At 49.8% G+C, this 19,577-nt stretch overlaps 1 protein-coding gene across 1 annotated transcript; it reads left to right on the forward strand.

Annotated features, from left to right (window-relative positions):
* The first annotated feature begins 4,876 nt into the window (after positions 1-4,876).
* ID1 (inhibitor of DNA binding 1, HLH protein) lies at positions 4,877-6,070 on the forward strand. Its single transcript, XM_032419688.1, has 2 exons — positions 4,877-5,379; positions 5,617-6,070. Exons 1-2 carry the CDS (start codon positions 4,957-4,959, stop codon positions 5,656-5,658), a joined length of 465 nt encoding a protein of 154 aa, XP_032275579.1. The 5' UTR covers positions 4,877-4,956; the 3' UTR covers positions 5,659-6,070.
* The last annotated feature ends 13,507 nt before the right edge of the window (positions 6,071-19,577 follow it).

Consider the following 19,577-nt stretch of genomic DNA (forward strand, 5'->3'; position numbering starts at 1 on the left):
CTGCTGAGCAGGGAGCCCGATGCAGGGACTCGATCCCGATGCGGGACTCAATCCCGGGACTCCAGGATCATGACGTGAGCCGAAGGCAGTCGCTTAACCAACTGAGCCACCCAGGCGCCCCTCTGTATTATTTCTTATGACTACATGTGAGTCTACAATTATCTAATGTTTTTTTTAACGAACAAGTGAATGAATATGGATGACATATAAACACATGAAAAGAAGCTCAACATCTTTGAGTCATTAGAAAAATGCAGATTAGGGGCACCTGGGGGGTTCAGTCGTTAAGCGTCTGCCTTCTGCTCAGGTCATGATCCCAGGGTCCTGGGATCGAGTCCTGCATCGGATTCCTTGCTCAGCAGGGAGCCTGCTTCTCCCTCCCCCTGCTTGTTCTTTCTCTCTCTCTCTCTCTCTTTTTCTCCCTGACAAATAAAGTCTTAAAAAAAAAAAAAAGGAATGTACATGGAATACCCACTTGGGAAAACAGGTTAGCAATTTCTTATAAAGTTACATAAATACTTTGTGACCCAGTCATTTCACTACTAAGTATTTTCCTAAGAGAAACAAAAGCATAGATTCATAGAAACACTTGTACACAAATGTTGGTAGCAGCTTTATTTGTACTACCCCCAAACCACAAACAACCCAAATGTCCAGGACAGGTGAATGGATAAGCAAATCGTAGCATATCCATATACCACTGCTACTCAGCAATAACAAGGAATGAGCATGGATGGATCTCAAAATAATTATGTGGAGTTAACGAAACTAGGCTGAAAAGCCTTTTTTTGTGTAGGAAAGAGTATATATAGTATATACTGTGCTCCATTCATATAAAATTCTAGAAAATGCACTGGGCACTGGGTGGAAGAGGGGCAGAGGAAAACTTTTAAAGCTGAGGAAGTAAGGGGCACCTGGGTGGCTCAGTCTTTGGGCGTCTGCCTTCAGCTCAGGTCATGGTCCTGGGGTCCTGGGATCGAGCCCCGCGTCGGGCTCCCTGCTTGGCGGGGAGTCTGCTTCACCCTCTCCCACTCCCCCTGCTTGTGTTCCTTCTCTCTCTCTCTCTCTGTCAAATAAATAAATAAAATCTTTATATTAAAAAAAAAAGCTGAGGAAGTATATGTTAATGTTCTTGATTGTGGTGATGGTTCAGGGGTATATATGTCATGTCAAAAGTTATCAAATTGTACACCTTAAATATACGCAGTTAGCGTGTGTCAATTACACTTCAATAACACTGTTTAAGGAAAAATTTAAGAATGAAATACCTATGTGAAGATAAGAGTGAAGGTCCTACTTCATATTGTTGTTCTTCCCTCAGTCTTCACAGTGGTGAGTGACATCAGGAATTTGATGTTTATCTTTTTTTTTTTTTGGCTTTCTACTATTTTTTGTTGAATGCAATTTATTTATTTTAATTTTTTTTTAAGTAATCTCTACCCCCAACGTGGGGTTTGAACTCACAGCCCCGAGATCAAGAGTCCCATGCTTCACCGACTAAGCCAGCCAGGCGCTCCTGTTGAGGTGCAATTTAAATACAATGAAATGTGCAAAAGTATATAATCCAGTGTGTTTTGACTAATTCATGCAGTGTGTACCACACACCTCATCATCATATAGAACATTTCCATCATTCCAGAAGGTTCCCTCACACCCCTTCCCTGGCAAGCAACCACCATTCTGATTTCTTTCACCACAGATTAGTTGTGCCTATTCTAGAACTTCATATAGGAGACATCACACAGTACTGTGTTTGAAATTTTTCCCACAGCTTGATTGCCTCTCTTTTTAAAAATTTATTTCCAGATACGCTTGTGCTTGGGAGCAGAATGTTTGCTTTTTTACATGTAAAAGGTCCTACCTTGACCCACAGTCTAACACTTGGTCTCTCCACCAACAGTAGAATCTAGATATCTCTCAGCCCCACTTCCCACCTGCTGCATAGACATTCCACAGCATGGATGTTCCATTCATAGTGTATATGTTTCATTCATAATTCATATAATGCCCCTGTTGAAGGACATTTAGGTTACTTTGACTTCCCCTCTTGAAAATAGGGAACCTCAGGGCGCCTGGATGGCTCAGTCGTTAAGCGTCTGCCTTCGGCTCAGGTCATGATCCTAGGGTCCTGGGATCGAGTCCCACATCGGGCTCCCTGCTCGGCGGGAAGCCTGCTTCTCCCTCTCCCACTCCCCCTGCTTGTGTTCCTGCTCTCGCTATCTCTCTCTCTGTCAAATAAATAAATAAAATCTTTAAAAAAAAAAAAGAAAATAGGGAACCTCAGTGAACATCCTTGGGCAGACGTCTTTGTGTCTGTGTGTGTAGGTTTCTCTGGAATTGATGCCAGCAACTAGAATTGCTGGGTCAATTAATAAACACTGGGTAATGAGTTAATATTCTAATTTCCTCTGGCTGGTCATTGTCTTTCCAATTCTTTTTTTTTTTTTTAATTTTTTTTTTTAAGATTTTATTTATTTGCGAGAGAGAGAATGAGAGAGAGCATGAGAGGGAGGAGGGTCAAAGGGAGAAGTAGACTCCCTGCTCAGCAGGGAGCCCGATGTGAGACTCAATCCCGGGACTCCAGGATCATGACCTGAGCCGAAGGCAGTCGCTTAACCAACGGAGCCACCCAGGCGCCCTGTCTTCCCAATTCTTTAGCAATTGTTTTGCACAGGAAAATGTTCTCTCCAGTCATTAGGAGATTACTAAACAAGGCTTGGGGAGTTTGGAGAGTTTGGGGGGTGTGGTAAAGGGGATGAGGAGTCCAGTTAATTAATTAATAATGTTTCTCCCCTTTGAAGCTGATCTCACTGATCAGTTTTCCTGGTTCCCCCATGTGGAGGCAGAGGCCAGGTTCACTGGCCCTTGCCTCAGACTTCTGTGGGCAAAGGAAACCTGCTGATACCCAGTGAATTAATTGCTAGGGGGTGAGGAGGAGGAGGGACCATAAGCATAATATCAACTCTCTCCTTGGTGGGCACAGTATTTTAGTCCTGCTAGAGCTGTGTGCCCTCGGGTGGCTATTCTAAACCTCGGTGTCCCCCGCTTTGGCCAATCTAGGGCTCTGGAGGCAGATTGCCTACCCTGGCAGGAAGAGATTGCATTACAATACAGTGTCCTGTTATAATAATGCAGCCATTACAATAGCTATGGCTCTTGGGAGGCTTTTTGAGCCTCAGTTTCCTCCTTTGCATAAAGAAACCAAAGAACTTGGCGCCTGGGTGGCTCAGTTGGTTAAGCGTCTGCCTTCGGCTCCTGTCGTGATCCAAGGGTCCTGGAATGGAGCCCCGCATTGGGCTCCCTGCTCAGCGGGGAGTCTGTTTCTCCCTCTGACCCTCCTTCTTCTCCTGCTTTCTCTCTCTCTCTCAAATAAATAAATAAAATCTTAAAAAAAAAAAAGAAACCAAAGAGCTCCCCTCTAGAGCTGTGGCCAGGGTTACAGAAGATGATAAAGGCAAAGGCTTCACACACAGTGAAGTACACAGTGCCTTGCAAGAACTAAGAGATCGAAAAACCACTTCAGTCATTATTATTAAAATACCAGGCAAATACTGTATTAGGAATCAGAGAGGGTCGGAGACACCTAACTTCACCCAGCAGCAGAGTTGGGATCCGAACTCTCCCCCAGCGGGAGGGGGAAGCTAGGGGTGCGGCGGAGGAGGTGAAGAAACGTCCCAGTGGTCTGAGGTGTGAGCCTAGGGGGGCGAGTCCCAGGTGTGGAGCCCGGGAGGTAAGGTGACCCTTGCGCAGCGACCGCGCCCGCGAGGAGCGCATTCCCAGCTTCCCGCCAGAGGTCCGCAGGTGACTGGTCGAGCGCGGCGCAGTGGGGGAGCGCTCTAGCCGGGTTTGCCGTCTCCATGGCGACCGCCCGCGCGGCGCCAGCCTGACAGCCCGTCCCGGTTTTATGAATGGGTGACGTCACGGGCCTGGCGTCTAACGGTCTGAGCCGCTTGTTCAGACGCTGACACAGACCCGCCCGGGAGGTGCAGGGGGGAGACTCGAGCTCCGCAGCTGCCGCGCCGTGGGAGGGAGACCCTGATCGGAGGTCTTTGTGGGGAGGGGGGGAGGAGGGGACAGGAAACAGCCAAAAAAGGGAGAAAAATTCTAAAATCACTAGTTGATGCAGATTTGGGGAATTTTTGCAGGGGATGCAAATTCAGGATAGCATCAGGGGTGCAGCCCCTCTCTGGGCGCCTTCTATCCAGTTCATGTCCCAGAGGATCCGCCCCCAATCCCAGAAGAAGACTTTCCGGAATTAGTTGCTCCCACCCCGAGGGGCCTGGGTAAAGCCTCCCTGGTTCCCGGAACATTAACCAGCAACTTTCTCTGGAATTGAGTAAGGGAGGCTGGTTCTGGGGAGCAGAGTGTAAAGCAGGGCCCGCTTTAAGTTTCGGCCCAAAGAGCCGGGAGGTCAGGCTCCCAGAAGCCCAGGCTCTAGTCCTGCGCTCTCTAGACAACCCAGAGCTAGCCGCTTCCCCATCCGAGCCTCAGTTTCTCTCATCTGTAAAATGGGGCTGGAGAGGTGAGAAAATGAACCTGAGAAAAGTGATTCTTGAAGTCTTTTCGTTGTCGGCAATGCCTTCTTTGCGAGAAGCCCAAGGTAGCCCTCGCCTCCACTAGCCACCCCGCCCCGTGCCCTCCCACTCTCTGTTCTTGAGACTCGGGTTCCCTTTCCAAGGCCGCGAGGGTGCACTAGTAGAGCAGGAGGCGGGACCCAGAGGCACCGGAGGCCACGCCTCAAGACCGCCTATTGGCTGCTTTTGAACCTCTGAGCCCGCCTCTGGCGGCGGGGGCAGTGGGCGGGGTGGGCGGGGGGAGCTGCGGCGTCTCTATAAGAACAGCTGCGGGGCTGGGCCCTCGCGTTCTACAACCGTCTTCTCTCCGCTTCGAGGTTTTTGCCCTCGCTCGGCGTCCGCCTCCTTCGTGCCTCCCTCCTCTTTCTCCGACGCCAGAATCATGAAGGTCGCCAGTGGCAGTGCCGCGGCCGCCGCGGGCCCCAGCTGCGCGCTGAAGGCGGGCAAGACGGCAGGCGGCGCGGGCGAGGTGGTGCGCTGTCTGTCCGAGCAGAGCGTGGCCATCTCGCGCTGCGCGGGGGGCGCCGGGGCGCGCCTGCCCGCCCTGCTCGACGAGCAGCAGGTGAACGTGCTGCTCTACGACATGAATGGCTGCTACTCGCGCCTCAAGGAGCTGGTGCCCACCCTGCCCCAGAACCGCAAAGTGAGCCGGGTGGAGATCCTCCAGCACGTCATCGACTACATCTGGGACCTGGAGTTGGAGCTGAACTCGGAATCTCAAGTCGGGACCCCTGGAGGCCGGGGGCTCCCTGCCCGGGCTCCGCTCAGCACCCTCAACGGCGAGATCAGTGCCCTGGCGGCCGAGGTGAGATCCGAACTGGAGCGCGGGAGCATTTTCTTTCTACAGATGGGTAAACTGAGGCCCAGAGGGAGGCGGTGGGGGGTTATTTGGCTCTACGTCCGTCCCATCCTTTCGGGCACCTGGCTATGCAAGGATACCCAGGGAGATCGGAAAAAGCGCTCTCTCAAAGTGTCTCCTGGGGAAGGGCTTGCAGCCTTGTCCCCTCCAACTCGCCTGTCTCACCTCTCCTCTCTTTCACAGGCGGCATGTGTCCCGGCGGACGATCGCATCTTGTGTCGCTGAAGCGCCTCTCTCAAGGACTGGCGGACCCCAGCCCTCCAGGGGGCGAGAAGAATTCATGCTCTGATCCTGCCGAGCGCCTTGCCGGAGCTGGGGAGGAACAAGATTGAGATCAGCGACCGTGGGGCGCTTGCTGGATCCAGCCCAGGGCCGGGGGACTGACGAGGGCAGGCTGACCCTCCCTCCACACCTACCAGATACCAGAGACTTGGGGGACCCCCAGTGTGTTTCTATTTTTTGAAAAGCAGACATTTTAAAAAATGGTCACGTTTGGTGCTTCTCAGATTTCTGAGGAAATTAATTGCTTTGTATTGTATATTACAATGATCACCGAGAATATTGTTTTACAATAGTTCTGTGGGGTGGTTTTTTTTTGTTGTTGTTGTTGTTATTAAACAAATACTTTAGACTGCGGTAAAGTTGCAGTGATTTCTTGGATTGAGGGGAGGGCCTTGGGATGCGGGTGACCCCTGACCCTTTTCACAGCTCGTGCTGGGGAGGGGGGAGGGGGGACTAGAAGGCCACATCTGGACTGTCGCTTTTACCGACCTGAACTGAGTGTTTTCCGGTGTCTTTAAAGTCCATTCTTTCCCCATCACTGGCCATTTCCCTGCTCCCCCATGCCATAAAATTAAATCCTCTAGACCTCTAGGGTCTCTCCAAGTGGTCTTGGGCCATCTGGGCCACCTGGGGAAGTTGTTAAAATGCAGATCAACCTGCCAAGTTCCCCTCTCGGTTGAGTATTCCACAGGCTATGTGTAAGTTGGAGAACCAGGTGACTGAGCTGCCTCCATCTTTGCCAAGATAGGGGAAGGGGAGACCTAGAGGAAAGACTTGCCCAGAGTTTATCTGAGGCAGAACTTCTGTTGCCCCATTCCCCGGTAGGAGGTCCTTCCCCTGTTGGGCTGCCTAGCCCTGGATTGTAGCAGGCAGCCCCGGGGCTCCCAGCTTGTCCAAGTGGGTGAGCAAGTTGGCAGGGCCAGCCTGGGCACAGCTGCTGGGCCACCTGCTCTGGGTCCAGGCTCGGCCCCCTCACCCTGGCCTGGGTATGCCAACAGCGCACACAGACCTCTCTCCCCCAGGGTTCCCGTGTGGGCTGAGGAGGAATGGGAGTCAGTCCCCAGCTCTTGAGCAGGAGAAAGATGTCATTGGCAAGGGACTATCTGCCTGGACATGTGCAAGTTTGTACACGGGGGAGTACCTATGAGTGTCTGGGCCTGTGTTAGTGACATAAGTGAACTGGCAGATCCCCCCTGTGGGGCTGGGTCATCTGCTGGTATACAGGCCTAGGGGTGTGGGTAAGGATAAGCATGGGGGTGTATGCAGAAGGGCAAATGCGAGCACATGTGTTCTGCAGATAAGTGCAACCTCCAGCTGTTTGGGCTTGTGTGTTCTGCCTCAATGCATTATGGGCATTTATGCATGGGTTTGGCTTGATGGATGGGTCTGTATGTCCAGGAGCTTCCGAACCACACTATGGGTTTCTAAGTGTGTAATTGTTCTGTAAGTTGGCTGGCATTCCTGGGTCTCTGCTGGCCTGGGGTGGAGGTGGGGGCAGCTGTGTTCAGGCAAACCCCTCCCTCAGAAGTTCAAGTACCAACCCTCTGAGCAATTGTTAGGCCCTGGGGACACCACCCCTCAAGTATCCCTACTGCCTCAATTCCCCCGTAGTACCCAGGGAAAAACCGAGCCCCAGCAAGGGCAAAGGACTTATCGCAGAGAGGGCAAGGACTATTAATGCATTTTGTCAATAAATGGAATAAAATAGATAGCACCTAGCACCACCAGCCGGATCCATGCTCAACTCTTTACATAGGGCATCCCATGGATCCCTGCGGGGCTAAAGCCAGGATTCTGATCCCAGGTTTACAACAACAAACTGAGGCTTGGAAGAGATGAACAGCATCAGGGACAAATGCAAGATCATCACCCGCTGAGCACTAGCACTGAGCCAGGTGCCACCCCACCCCAAGCACGTTATGGACTTAATCAAAGAACACAGTATCTGGAGGTAAATTATGCCCTTTGCTACTCCCCACTCAACGCCCCACCCCGCTGCTGTTTTGTAGCATTCACCTCTCCGAATTGTAGGGACTAAACGGAATAGAGCATTTAGCACACAGCGTTGGATAGTTACAAATTATCATTATTAACTGTCGCCTGTGTGTCCTTGGAGTGTCCTCAGAGGCACACGTGCGCACCCATTCCCTCCCGGGGCGGCCCCGCTGCGAGCCCACCCACGGGCACGTAGGCGTGTCCCCCGCGCGTCCTCCCACACGCGGCAGGGCCTCGTTCCAGGGGAGGAAGGGGCTGCGGCGGGGGCCTCGGCCACCTCCCCCCCCCCCCCCCCGCCGTTCAGGCGCACTCTGGCTTCCACGTTTCCCTCTTTTCCCCTTTGGCCGGGGCCCAGCCCATCTGGAGGCCGGCTCGGCGGCGGCCTGGGAGCGTTTCCATCAGCTGGGCCCGAGGAATGCGGAGCTATTTAACCTGAGCATCCCCAGGTGTACGGAGGCGCCTGGCTGTCTGGGGCCCGCCGCCTTTGGCACGGCCGCGCTAGACAAACAGCGCCGCCCCCGCCCTGCCCCTCCGCCCGCAGCTGCAGCCGGGCCTGGGAACGGGCGGGCGCTGGGCTTGCATCAGGCTCGCCTCGCGGGGTGGGGGGCACAAGGGGCGGCGTGACAGTGTGTGTGTGTGTGTGTGTGTGGCACGCACGACCCTGCTGTGTGTGGAGTATGCGAAACTCTTATGTGTGTGTAGCACCCAAACCTCTGCTGTGTGTGTGTGTATGTATCATGCAAAGCCCTGCTGTGTGTGTGTGTGTGTGTGTGTGTGTGTGTGTGTGTGTGTGTTGCAAATCATTAACTCCTTAACCCCTCCTGGACAGGGTGCAGGGAGGAGCTAGGGCAGAGGCCACGCGGAAACCCCAGGACAGGGTTTCTTGGGCATTGGACCCTGCCTGCCCAGGGCTGTGGGCCTGAAACCGGAAATATTTTTTTGTTTTCTTTAACAAACACTTATGGAGCACTTATTATGTGCCAGGTATCCTACTAAGCTCTTTTAAAACTTAATTCATTTAATCCTCCTCACAGCTGTACAAGACCGAAGCTATCATGCTCGTTTCAATAAAAATAACCAGAGCAACAACAGTAATAATAGGCTCACGTTTCAGTCGGGAGGCCGCCAGAACACAGCCTCTGGATCACCCTTGATGCTCATCACTTCACCTGTTTCCGCCTCTGTTTTCTCATCTGAGAAATGGGATCCAGAACCGTGGCTCCAAGGATCAACTGAACCAGTGCACATAAAAAGTTTAGCACCATGGGACGCCTCAGTGGCTCTGTGGTTGAACGTGCAATTCCTGATTTCAGCTCAGGTCATGATCTCCGGGTCCCGGGATCGAGCCCCGCCTCCGGCTCCATGCTGAGCAGAGCCTGCTTGGGATTCCCTCTCTCCCTCTCCCCTTCCCCCCACTCTAAAGAAAAGAAAAAAAAGCTTAGCCCCGTGACTGGCTTATAGTGGACGCTTCGTGTACCTCGGTGTAAAATGTTCTAAGCCCTTACTGTGGGGACTGACTCATCAGGCCTGTAGGCCATTGCTAGTTCTGCTTTTCAGCTGTTCACCTTCAGAGAGGCGAGGTGACCCACCCAACGCCACACTGGGACACTGACTTAGAGGGCTTTTCAGAAATCAGGTTGGTCCGATCAAGGCTTATGAGGGGCTTCAGGTTCTCATAGGACATCCAGTTGAGCTGTTTCATCATATTTCCAATTGAAATCATACCTGGTCAGTCTATATTTTTGTTTTAAATGCATAAGCTGGAAAAATGCAAGACACATAATACCTATCATGATTTTTGCAAACCACGTTTTGGCATTTCTTAAAAAAAAAAATCTAACTACACCGTCAAAAGACGGAAACGGCCGAGGCTCTGTTGACCTCTGAGAGGTGCTGGGCCAGGTTCTGTGTGACTGGGTTATGGGAGGCAGGTCACGCAGCTAGACACGGGTCTTGAATCGGGTAGCAACCAACCAAATGGTGGAAATGTCTGCTTCTGTCCCAGAGGCCGAGGGGTCACCGGGCCCCCACTTCTCCATGCACACCCTCCCCTGCCTAGGGGTAAGGGTGCTTCACATGCAACCAACCTTATACCTGCCTGTTTGAGTCACCCAGAGCTCAGAGTTGGCTTAATAAGGAGGTTCCCTGGCGCCCCCCGCATTTTGTCTCCTGAGACTAAGGCTCAGCCATATAACCTTTACCCGTGCCAGCTACTCATACTGAGCTCCAGTAACTCCTGGCCAGATAGGGCTATCCTCAGCACAGGGTCACACAGAGCAAGGCTTTCCTGGGACAGACGGGCCTGGGATCCCAGCCGGGCTGCCAGAGGGAAAGGAGGTGAGTCACGGCCAGGCCAGGGTCCGGGAAAGGGAAGGGAAGGGAAGAGAGGAAACCAGAAGGCCTGGAGACCCACGTGGTTGGAGGGGGAGCCCTTATCTTCCCAGACCCGCCCTGGCTGGTGCTTCCTGCCCCAGCTCTTGCAAAATCTTTTTCCCAGCGCTGCCCCCAAGGTGGGCGCCTTGGGCTAATACACAGTTGCATCAGGGGCTTGTGCAAGGGGCAGCTGGAGAGTGGGGGGTGGGGAGGCAGTAGCTGCAGGCCAAGAGGGGCAAGAAAAGGCAGACTCGGCTTCTAGGCCCAGTGCCACTTCTCATTGGGCACTTGCTTCACCTTCCAGGCCCTTGGCATCCTCAGCTTTAAAATGGGTGTTATAGTCACTGTTCTGAGCCTTCAGTGAGATCATCCTGATCCCATCCACTCCTCAAAAGTCTCAGTTGGCTGAGCGTCTGCCTTTGGCTCAGGTCATGATCCCAGAGTCCTGGGATCAGTCTGGCATCGGGCTCCTTGTTCAGTGGGGAGCCTGCTTCCCCTGCTTGTGCGCGCTCTCTCTCTCTGACAAGTAAATGAAATCTTTAAAAAAAAAAAAAAAAAAAGCCCCAGGCTTGGCCATTGTCATCTCTACCTGGAAAACTGTGCCAGCCCCAAGTGGTTTATTCAACAAATAGTTATAAATCTTCGCTGATGTGCTAGGAACTAACGGTTTTGCAGGAGCTAACAATTTAGGTAAAAATCCTTGCCCTCTTGAAACTTACATTCAACTGGAAGAAGATGGGACAGTAAATAAACATGCACACGTGGAATCAGAGGCGGATTTACCTTGCAATGACTGAAGCTTAAACTTCAAGCCTTCTCGTCTGGAAAGAGTCCTAGCAACTTGTCCGCGTTTTTCTATGCGATTTTGTAAAATTTTGTAAAATTTGCAAACCGTTGTGTCCAGGTTGCAAAAATCTAGCTTCCACAAAACCTAGATTCTCCCCTGTATATCCAAAGGGGGTGGCACCACGGGATCCAAGCTTGAAGGTTGCAGGAGGCAGCAGAATCAAGTCTACGGGTGTTACTTGTTTCTTCAGCTTGAGACCCCAAGTTCCCTGAGTGACAGGGAAAGCCAGGTAGATTATTATTATTATTTTTTAAATATTTTATTTATTTATTTGACAGAGAGACACAGCAAGAGAGGAAACACAAGCACAGGGAGAGGGAGAAGCAGGCTTCCCACCGAGCAGGGAGCCCGATGTGGGGCTCGATCCCAGCACCCCAGGATCATGACCTGAGCCGAAGGCAGACGCTCAACGACTGAGCCACCCAGGTGCCCCAAAGCCGGGTAGATTGAAGCACTCCAGCACACAGCTGAACTCGCTCGCGCACCAGCAAACGTGGGCGCCCCGTCCGCTTCGGCTTTCTTCGGGTCACTGGCGCCCTCTCCCGGAAAGATCCAGAAGTGCGCCGGCGCGGGCGAGAAACGCAGCCAGGGGCCTGCGGGCGGCGAAAGCTGGTGCCTTGGCGGCCTCTCGCGGACCATCCGGGAACTGCAGCTGGAGCTGTGCGTGCGCTGGAAGAGCATTTCTGTGTCTGGTATGTGGATGTGTGTCTGCCTTCTTGTACACAGCGGGCGACCAATCTAGAAATCTCCGCCCTCAGCCCTTGCTCTTATCAGGGCATGAGCTACCGTTTCCCCCACTATCTCATCCTCTTTGTTCTTCCTTGCTGTGTGACAGCCCCCTCTGAGACCTCATTACCTCATCCATAAGAGCAGATCTTGAGGGCGCCTGGGTGGCTCAGTAAACGTCTGTCTTTGGCTCAGATCATGATCTCAGGGTCCTGGGTTCCAGCCCCACATCGGGCTCTTCGCTCCCCCTGCTTGTGTTCTCTTTCTCTGGCAAATAAATAAAACCTTTAAAAAAAGAAAAACAAGAGCAAGAGATCTTGGGCAAATCCCTGAACTTTTTAAACAATTGTGAAATATCTTACATATAGAGAAGAGTAGATATTACTGATGTATACAGTTTAAAGGTAATAATAAAAGGAACATTCAGGGACCAGCCACCCAACTTAAGAAATGAAATATTAGTTCTTTGGAGGCCCCTGTGTGCACCTCTAGATAAAATCCCCACCCTCCCTGCAACACATCTCACCACTCTTCAACTTTGTGATAATCAATCATTTGTTCTTTTATTTTTTTCCACATACGTACCAGTATGCATTCTTAAATATACTGTTGCTTAATTTTATCTGCTTTTGCCTTTTATATAAATAGAATCATACTCTGTGCAATTTTCTGTCCCTTGTTTTTCTCATGCAATATGAATTACATGAGGGTCATCCATGGTGATGTGCGTAGCCTTAGTTCACTCACTTCCACTGCTGTATCGTATTCCACAATGTGATTTTTTTTTTTTTTAAGATTTTGTTTATTTATTTATTTGACAGAGAGAGAGAAACAGCATGAGAGGGGACAGGGCCAGAGGGAGAAGCAGGCTCCCCGCTGAGCTGGGAGCCCGATGTGGGACTCGATCCCAGGACTCTGGGATCATGACCTGAGCCGAAGGCAGTCGCTCAACCAACTGAGCCACCCAGGCGCCCCACAATGTGATTTTTTTACCCAATCTCCTCTTGGTGAACCTTTGGGTTGTTGCATGGGTTTTGCTATTATCAGTGGTGCTGCTCTGAATGTCTTTGTGCACGTCTCCCGGTGAATGTGTGTGAGAAGGATGGGCATGCGCAGTTTAAATGTTACTAGGTTGGACTGGAGTCTGACTAAAGTCAGAACTGGGAGGTCCCTAAGGCATCACTTTACCCAACACACCTATTGTAGTGATAAAGAAAGGGAAACCCAGAGAGGTGAAGTGACTTGCCCAAAGTCCCACAGCCTTGGTGTCCTGGGCTAAAGTCATGCCTCAGGAATAATTTGGGGGATATTTCCTTCCCATTTTGAGGATTAGCAAGATTATTTCACATTTATTTTGTTTGTTTGTTTGAAGTTTATTTAAGTAGTCTCTATACCCCACGTGGGGCTCGAACTCATGACCCGGAGAACAAGAGTCACGTGCGCTTCTTTTTATTTTTTTATTTTTTTTATTTTTTAAAAGATTTTATTTATTATTTATTTGAGAGAGAGAATGAGATAGAGAGAGAACATGAGAGGGGGGAGGGTCAGAGGGAGAAGCAGACTCCCCGCTGAGCAGGGAGCCCGATGTGGGACTCGATCCAGGGACTCCAGGATCATGACCTGAGCCGAAGGCAGTCGCTTAACCAACTGAGCCACCCAGGCGCCCCGAGTCACGTGCGCTTCTGACTGAGCCAGCCAGGCGCCCCTATTTTACCTTTAAAATTTTCCTCTGGGCTGGTTTTAGAATTCTGGACAAAGTAGAAACACAGACTGCTCCTTGGGCACCGTCCCGTGGACAAACACACACTCACACTCATCCAGTCTCCAAGTCCTGCCAATTTATATTTTTAAAGATTTTATTAGTTCATTTGAGACAGAGATACAGAGAGAGACAGAGACAGAGCACAAGCAGAGGGAGTGGCAGAGGGAGAGGGAGAAGCAGACTCCCCGCTGAGCCGGGAACACAACGTGGGGCTCGATCCCAGGACCCCGGGATCAAGACCTGAGCTGAAGGCAGACGCTTAACCAACTGAGCCACCCAGGCGCCCCTCCTTGCGGAATTTTTAAGAAAATAACCACACACACACACACACACACCCCCCCCCCCCCCCCACAAATTCTTTGATACTCCCTCCCATCAAAAGGAGGCTCTATATCCCCTCCCCATGAGCCTGGATGGGCTTTTGTGACTGCTTTGACCAACCGATGACAGCCAAAGTGATGATACCTGTCTTCCAAGGCCAGATCATGAAAAGCCATTCAGCTTCTGCCTGGTTTTCCCGGGGCGCTCACTCTGGGGCAAGCAGCCGCCCTGTAAGCCTGCCATGACACTGTCACCCTGGCAAGGCCCTGTATAGGATCCGGAGGACACTTCCAGCTGAGCTCAGCCTTCCAGTCACTCATGTCTGAGTGAAGCTATATTGGGTCCTCCAGACCAGCCTGTCCATCAGCAGAGTCCCACTGAGAGATCCCGGTTGATGCCACAGGGAACAAAAGAATCACCCAACCAACCCCTGCCAGAATTCCTGAGCCACAGAATCTCTGAGATGTAATAAAATGGCTGTTGTTTAAGCCATTACATTTGGGGGTAGTTGTTTGCAGAACAGTATATAACCAGAACAATCCTGTTTGCTTCCTTATTTATCCTATCTCCTTTCTCTAGAATAGGTGCTCCATGAGATGCTTTGTTCTCTGCTGTATGCCCACCATCTAGCACAGAGCCGGGCACACAGTTGGTGCTCAATAACTACTTGTGGAATAAATGAGACAATGAGTGAATAGATGTATGCACACCACACTCGGGTCCGGCTCCATTCACCCTGCTGGGTAGAGTTTCTGGGATAATCCTGCAGATACCTTGCATTGGGAAAACTTCTAGCTTCTGCCATCCCCTGGCAGTCCAGTCTCTAACCCTGGAAGGGGGTACTGAGAGTAGCTTTGTTCACTAAAGGTCACTGTGGCACCAGTGCCCCCCACTAAGCACCACCTGCCATGGCCTCTTTTTGGTGTTCCAGCCTCCAGTCTTCACCTAAGGAGGCCTCCTTTATCAGAAAGCTAGTCAAGTTTGGGAACTCTCCCAAGCTCCTTCTGGCTTCTAGAAACCCTACTCCCCCTGCCCAGCTTCCTGATCACAGACAATTGCAGGGATTCCCCTAAGATCATCCCCACCCAGGGCCTTCAGAGCACGTCCTTGCCCCATGCTGCCACCTCCCAACCTGGACGCAGAGCCCTCTCTCCCACAGTTCAGTCTTCCAACAAGGACAGTCCCATCCCAAGATACCTACTATGTGTCGTGCCCTGTGCGGCCTATTTTGCTGCCGGTACCTCATTTCAACATCTCCACAGCCCAGTGGGAACAGATTCATAGTTACCCCATTTTATTTATTTATTTTTTAAAATTTTATTTTTTTAAAGTCATCCTGACACCCAACGCAGGGCTTGAGCTCAACCTCGAAATCAAGAGTTGCACGCTCCACCGACTGAGCCAGCCAGGCACCCCAGCCCCATTTTGTGAATGAGAAAGCTGAGGCTTCAAGAGGAAAAACTAGTTCTGGGTCATGTCATGACTGGCAGGTGCTCTTCTGGGATCCAATTCATCATCATCATCATTATGATGACGGAGGCTCTTTTTTTTTTTTTTTTTTTTGGTAAGTTCTACACCCAACATGGGGCTTGAACTCACAACCCCAAGGTCAAGAGTCATATGCTCTTCGGCTGAGCCAGCCAGGCCCCCATGACTGTAAAGAGAATGGTCCACTGCAGGATGCTAAATTTAATGGGTTAAACTTGAAGTGGACACAGGATATTTTCATAATTTCGAAGTGTCTCCCTTAATACATTTAATAATTACAAAGAGTAAAACAGTAATTTTATAGTAGAGAAATCCAGCAGATAACACCTCAGCCAAGTGATCAAGGTGAACATCACCAGTTAAACACGTCAACCTCAGGGACCCCCAGTAGAGGGAAAGAGAAAAGCATGACATCGAGTCTGTGGTATTTTCCCCAACAGTGCATAACCTCAACCTGATCATGAGAAAAACCTCAGACAAACCCAAACTGACAGACATTCTACAAAATAGCTGGCTTGTCCTCTTCAAAACTGTCAAGGTCATGAAAAAGAAGGAAAAACTAAGGAACTGTCACCGACCGGAGGAGCCTAAGGGGACATGAGGACTAAATGTAATATGAGATCCTGGATTGAATCCCAGAACAGAAAAAGGACGCACACTGATAAAATCCAAATAACTTCTATACTTTAGTTAGTAGTAACGTACCAAGGTTAATTTCTTAGTTTTGATAAGTGTTCTCTCATGTGAGACGCTGACAAAAGGAAAAGCTGGGTGAAGGGCGTACAGGAACTCTCGGTAACTTTTTTATTTTTCTAACTGCTGTAAGTTTAAAAATTATCTCAAAAGGAGGGGCGCCTGGCTGGCTTGGCGGGTGGGGCACATGACGCTTGATCTCGGGGTCATGAGTTCAAGCCCCACCTTGGGGGTAAAGATGACAAAAATAAAATCTTAAATAAATAAATAAATTTATCTCAAAGGGGAAAAAAAGACATTAAAATTAAGAAAGAGGGGGAGATAACAAAGACTAAGCAGGAGCAATCCTACTACAGCTTATCTCACCACAGATTACAACTGAAAACTCAACAAATACAAAAAGCAGTTATTGAAAGAACTCTGTAAAGTAATAATAGAGAACAGATTGGGGTGAAAGGTCAAAATGTGAAGAACAACTAGTGTGGCAGCAGTGAGTTTCCTGGCACATTTTTTTCTTGTGGGCGGCTCAGGCCATGATCCCAGGGTCCTGGGATCAAGCCCCGCATCGGGCTCCCTGCTCCGCGGGAAGCCTGCTTCTCCCTCTCCCACTCCCCCTGCTTGTGTTCCCTCTCTCACTATGTCTCTCTCTGTCAAATAAATAAATAAAATCTTAAAAAAAAAATTTTTTTTTTTCTTGTGTCTTCTTGCTTTGACCCAGGGTGCTCTGAATCAGGAAACTGCGTGGTTAAAGATTTTATTTATTTATTTGACAGAGAGACAGCAAGAGCAGGAACACAAGCAGGGGGAGTGGGAGAGGGAGAAGCAGGCTTCCCACTGAGCAGGGAGCCCAATGTGGGACTCGATCCCAGGACCCTGGGATCATGACCTGAGCCAAAGGCAGACGCTTAACGACTGAGCCACCCAGGCGCCGCCCAGGAAACTGTGTGGTTAAGCAGGGCAGCAAAAATGCCAAGCCTGACGTTCTGGCCAAAGAACCAGGAAAACGCGCAGTCCCCCCATTCCGCCCCCAGGGAGCTGGAGGGTGAGGGGAGTCCTAGTCACGATTTGTATTTAATCTTTGTTGCCACCTGGTCCTGCCCCAGGGCAGCCTCAGTCTGCTCTATTCCCAGTCCTGTTGACAGAAAAGGCCTGACAGAAAACCCACCCTCTAGAGGAAAGAACAGGGAAATGGGTTCCCTGGGACGTGAGTAGTATGGGAATCCTCCAAACCTCCTTTCTTCTCTATTTTCTTTTGCTGCTTTGCCCTGAGAGCAGGCCCAGCAGCTAGGAATTGGGAGACAGCTAGCAGTTACAACTTCAAGAGAACTTCATTTTTTTTTTAAGATTTTTTTTTTTTTTTTTTTTTTTTGAGGGTGGGAGAACCAGAGGGAGAGGGAGAGAGAATCTTAAGCACGTTCCACCCCCAGCACGGAGCCTGACATGGGGCTCAATCCCACAACCCTAGGATCATGACCTGAGCCATAATCAAGAGCCAGACACTCAACTGACTGAGCCACCCAAGTGCCCCAAAGGTTTTATTTTTAAGTAATCTCCACACCCAGCATGGGGCTCGAACTCACAACCCAAGATCAAGAGTGGCTTGTTCTACCAGCTGAGCCAGCCAGGTACCCAGAGAACTTCATATTTTTGACCAGAGGACCAGAAAAAGGGGCCCCTGGGAGCAGAGAACATCCAGAAAATCTTGGAGAGGAGAGAGCAGATAAAGGGAACCCTGTAACTCTCTGTAGGAACCAACACAAGTCCTGGGCTCAACCCCAAGCTGTGCCTGTGTGGAACACACCCCAAGAAGGATGACAAAGGCTTTGAGTACTGAGTCACCATTGAAACCACTGCCCAAGTCCCAGACTAAGCCCCGTACCAGGGTTTTGAAAAGAAAATGGATATTAGAATCACTGTCCCCAGAAGATGACATAGAACATGAAGTCTGAACCTAACTAGGTTTGCCTGCTAAGAAAAAAAATAAGTTTTCCAGAGGTTTTTAACAGTACCCAGAGTTGCACAAGATAATATTTAAAATATCCAGGATACAATGCAAGGTTACTCAATAAGGAATACCCAACTGATTCTCAAAGAAAAAGACAATCCGTAGTCACCAACCATGAAGAGACCCAGATGTTGGAATTGTCAGACAAAGACATTTGTAATCATTCTCCATGAGGGAAAGATGAGTGCTTGAGAAATGAATGAAAGAACAGGCATTCTCAGCAGAGAAATAGAAATTATTATTATTATTTTTTAAGATTTTATTTATTTATTTATTTGACAGAGAGAGACAGTGAGAGAGGGAACAGAAGCAGGGGGAGTGGGAGAGGGAGAAGCAGGCTTCCCGCGGAGCAGGGAGTCCGATGTGGGGCTTGATCTCAGGACCCTGGGATCATGACCTGAGCCAAGGGCAGATGCCCAACTGACTGAGCCACCCAGGCGCCCCGAGAAAAACATTTTTTAAAGGTTTTATTTATTTATTTATTTTTATTTTGAGAGGGATGGGGAGGGGCAGAGGGAGAGGGAGAGAGAAAATCTTAAGCAGGCTCCATGTCCAGTGCAGAGTCCAATGAGGGGCTCGATCTCATGACCCTGAGATCATGACCTGAGCCAAAATCAAGAGTCGGATGCTCAACCTACTGAGCCATGCAGGCGCTCCTAAAAATTTTAAGTAATCTCTATATCCAACATAGGGCTCGAACACACAACCCTTAGATCAAGAGGCACATGTCCACCGAATGAGCCAGCCAGGTGCCCTGAAAAAAAAATACATATATATATATATTTTAAGATTTTATTCATTTATTTGACAGACAGAGACACAGTGAGAGAGGGAACACAAGCAGGGGGAGTGGGAGAGGGAGAAGCAGGCTTCCCGCTGAGCAGGGAGCCCGACGCGGGGCTCTACCCCAGGACCCTGGGATCATGACCTGAGCTGAAGGCAGACGCCCAATGACTGAGCCACTCAGGTGCCCCGAAAAAAATATTTCTTAAATTGAACAGACTTAGGGACATATAGGACAATATCAAAAGATCTAATATTCATGTCAGTGGAGATGCTTATTGGTGCAGAAAAAATTATTTTTATTTTATTCTAATTTTTTAAAAGATTTTATTTTTAAAGTAATCTCTACACCTAATGTAGGACTCGAACTCACAACCCGAAGATTAAGAGTCACATGCTCCACCAAAGAAGCTAGCCAGGCGCCCCCAGAAAAAAAATTTTTTTTTAATATTTTATTTATTTGAGAGAGAAACAGCATGAGAGGGGAGAAGGTCAGAGGGAGAAGCAGGCTCCCCACTGAGCTGGGATCCCGATGTGGGACTTGATCCCAGGACTCCAGGATCATGACCTGAGCCGAAGGCAGTCGCTTAACCAACTGAGCCACCCAGGTGCCCCAGAAAAAAAATTTTTAAGTGATGACTTGAATTTTCCCAAATTTGGTGAAAAATATAAATTTACAGATTGAAGAAGCTCAGCGAATTCCAAACAGGATAAACTCAAAGACAACCATGCCCAGATACCCCATAACCAAACTGCTGAAAACCAACAGAAAGGTAAAAAAAAAAAAACCCTTGAAAGCAGCCAGAGAAAAAAAAAAGAGAACACTTTATGGGTGCCTGGCTGGCTCAGTTGGAAGAGCATGTGACTCT

The sequence above is a fragment of the Phoca vitulina genome, unplaced genomic scaffold, assembly GCF_004348235.1.
Source record: "Phoca vitulina isolate PV1807 unplaced genomic scaffold, GSC_HSeal_1.0 scaffold22, whole genome shotgun sequence".
NCBI lineage: Eukaryota > Metazoa > Chordata > Mammalia > Carnivora > Phocidae > Phoca > Phoca vitulina.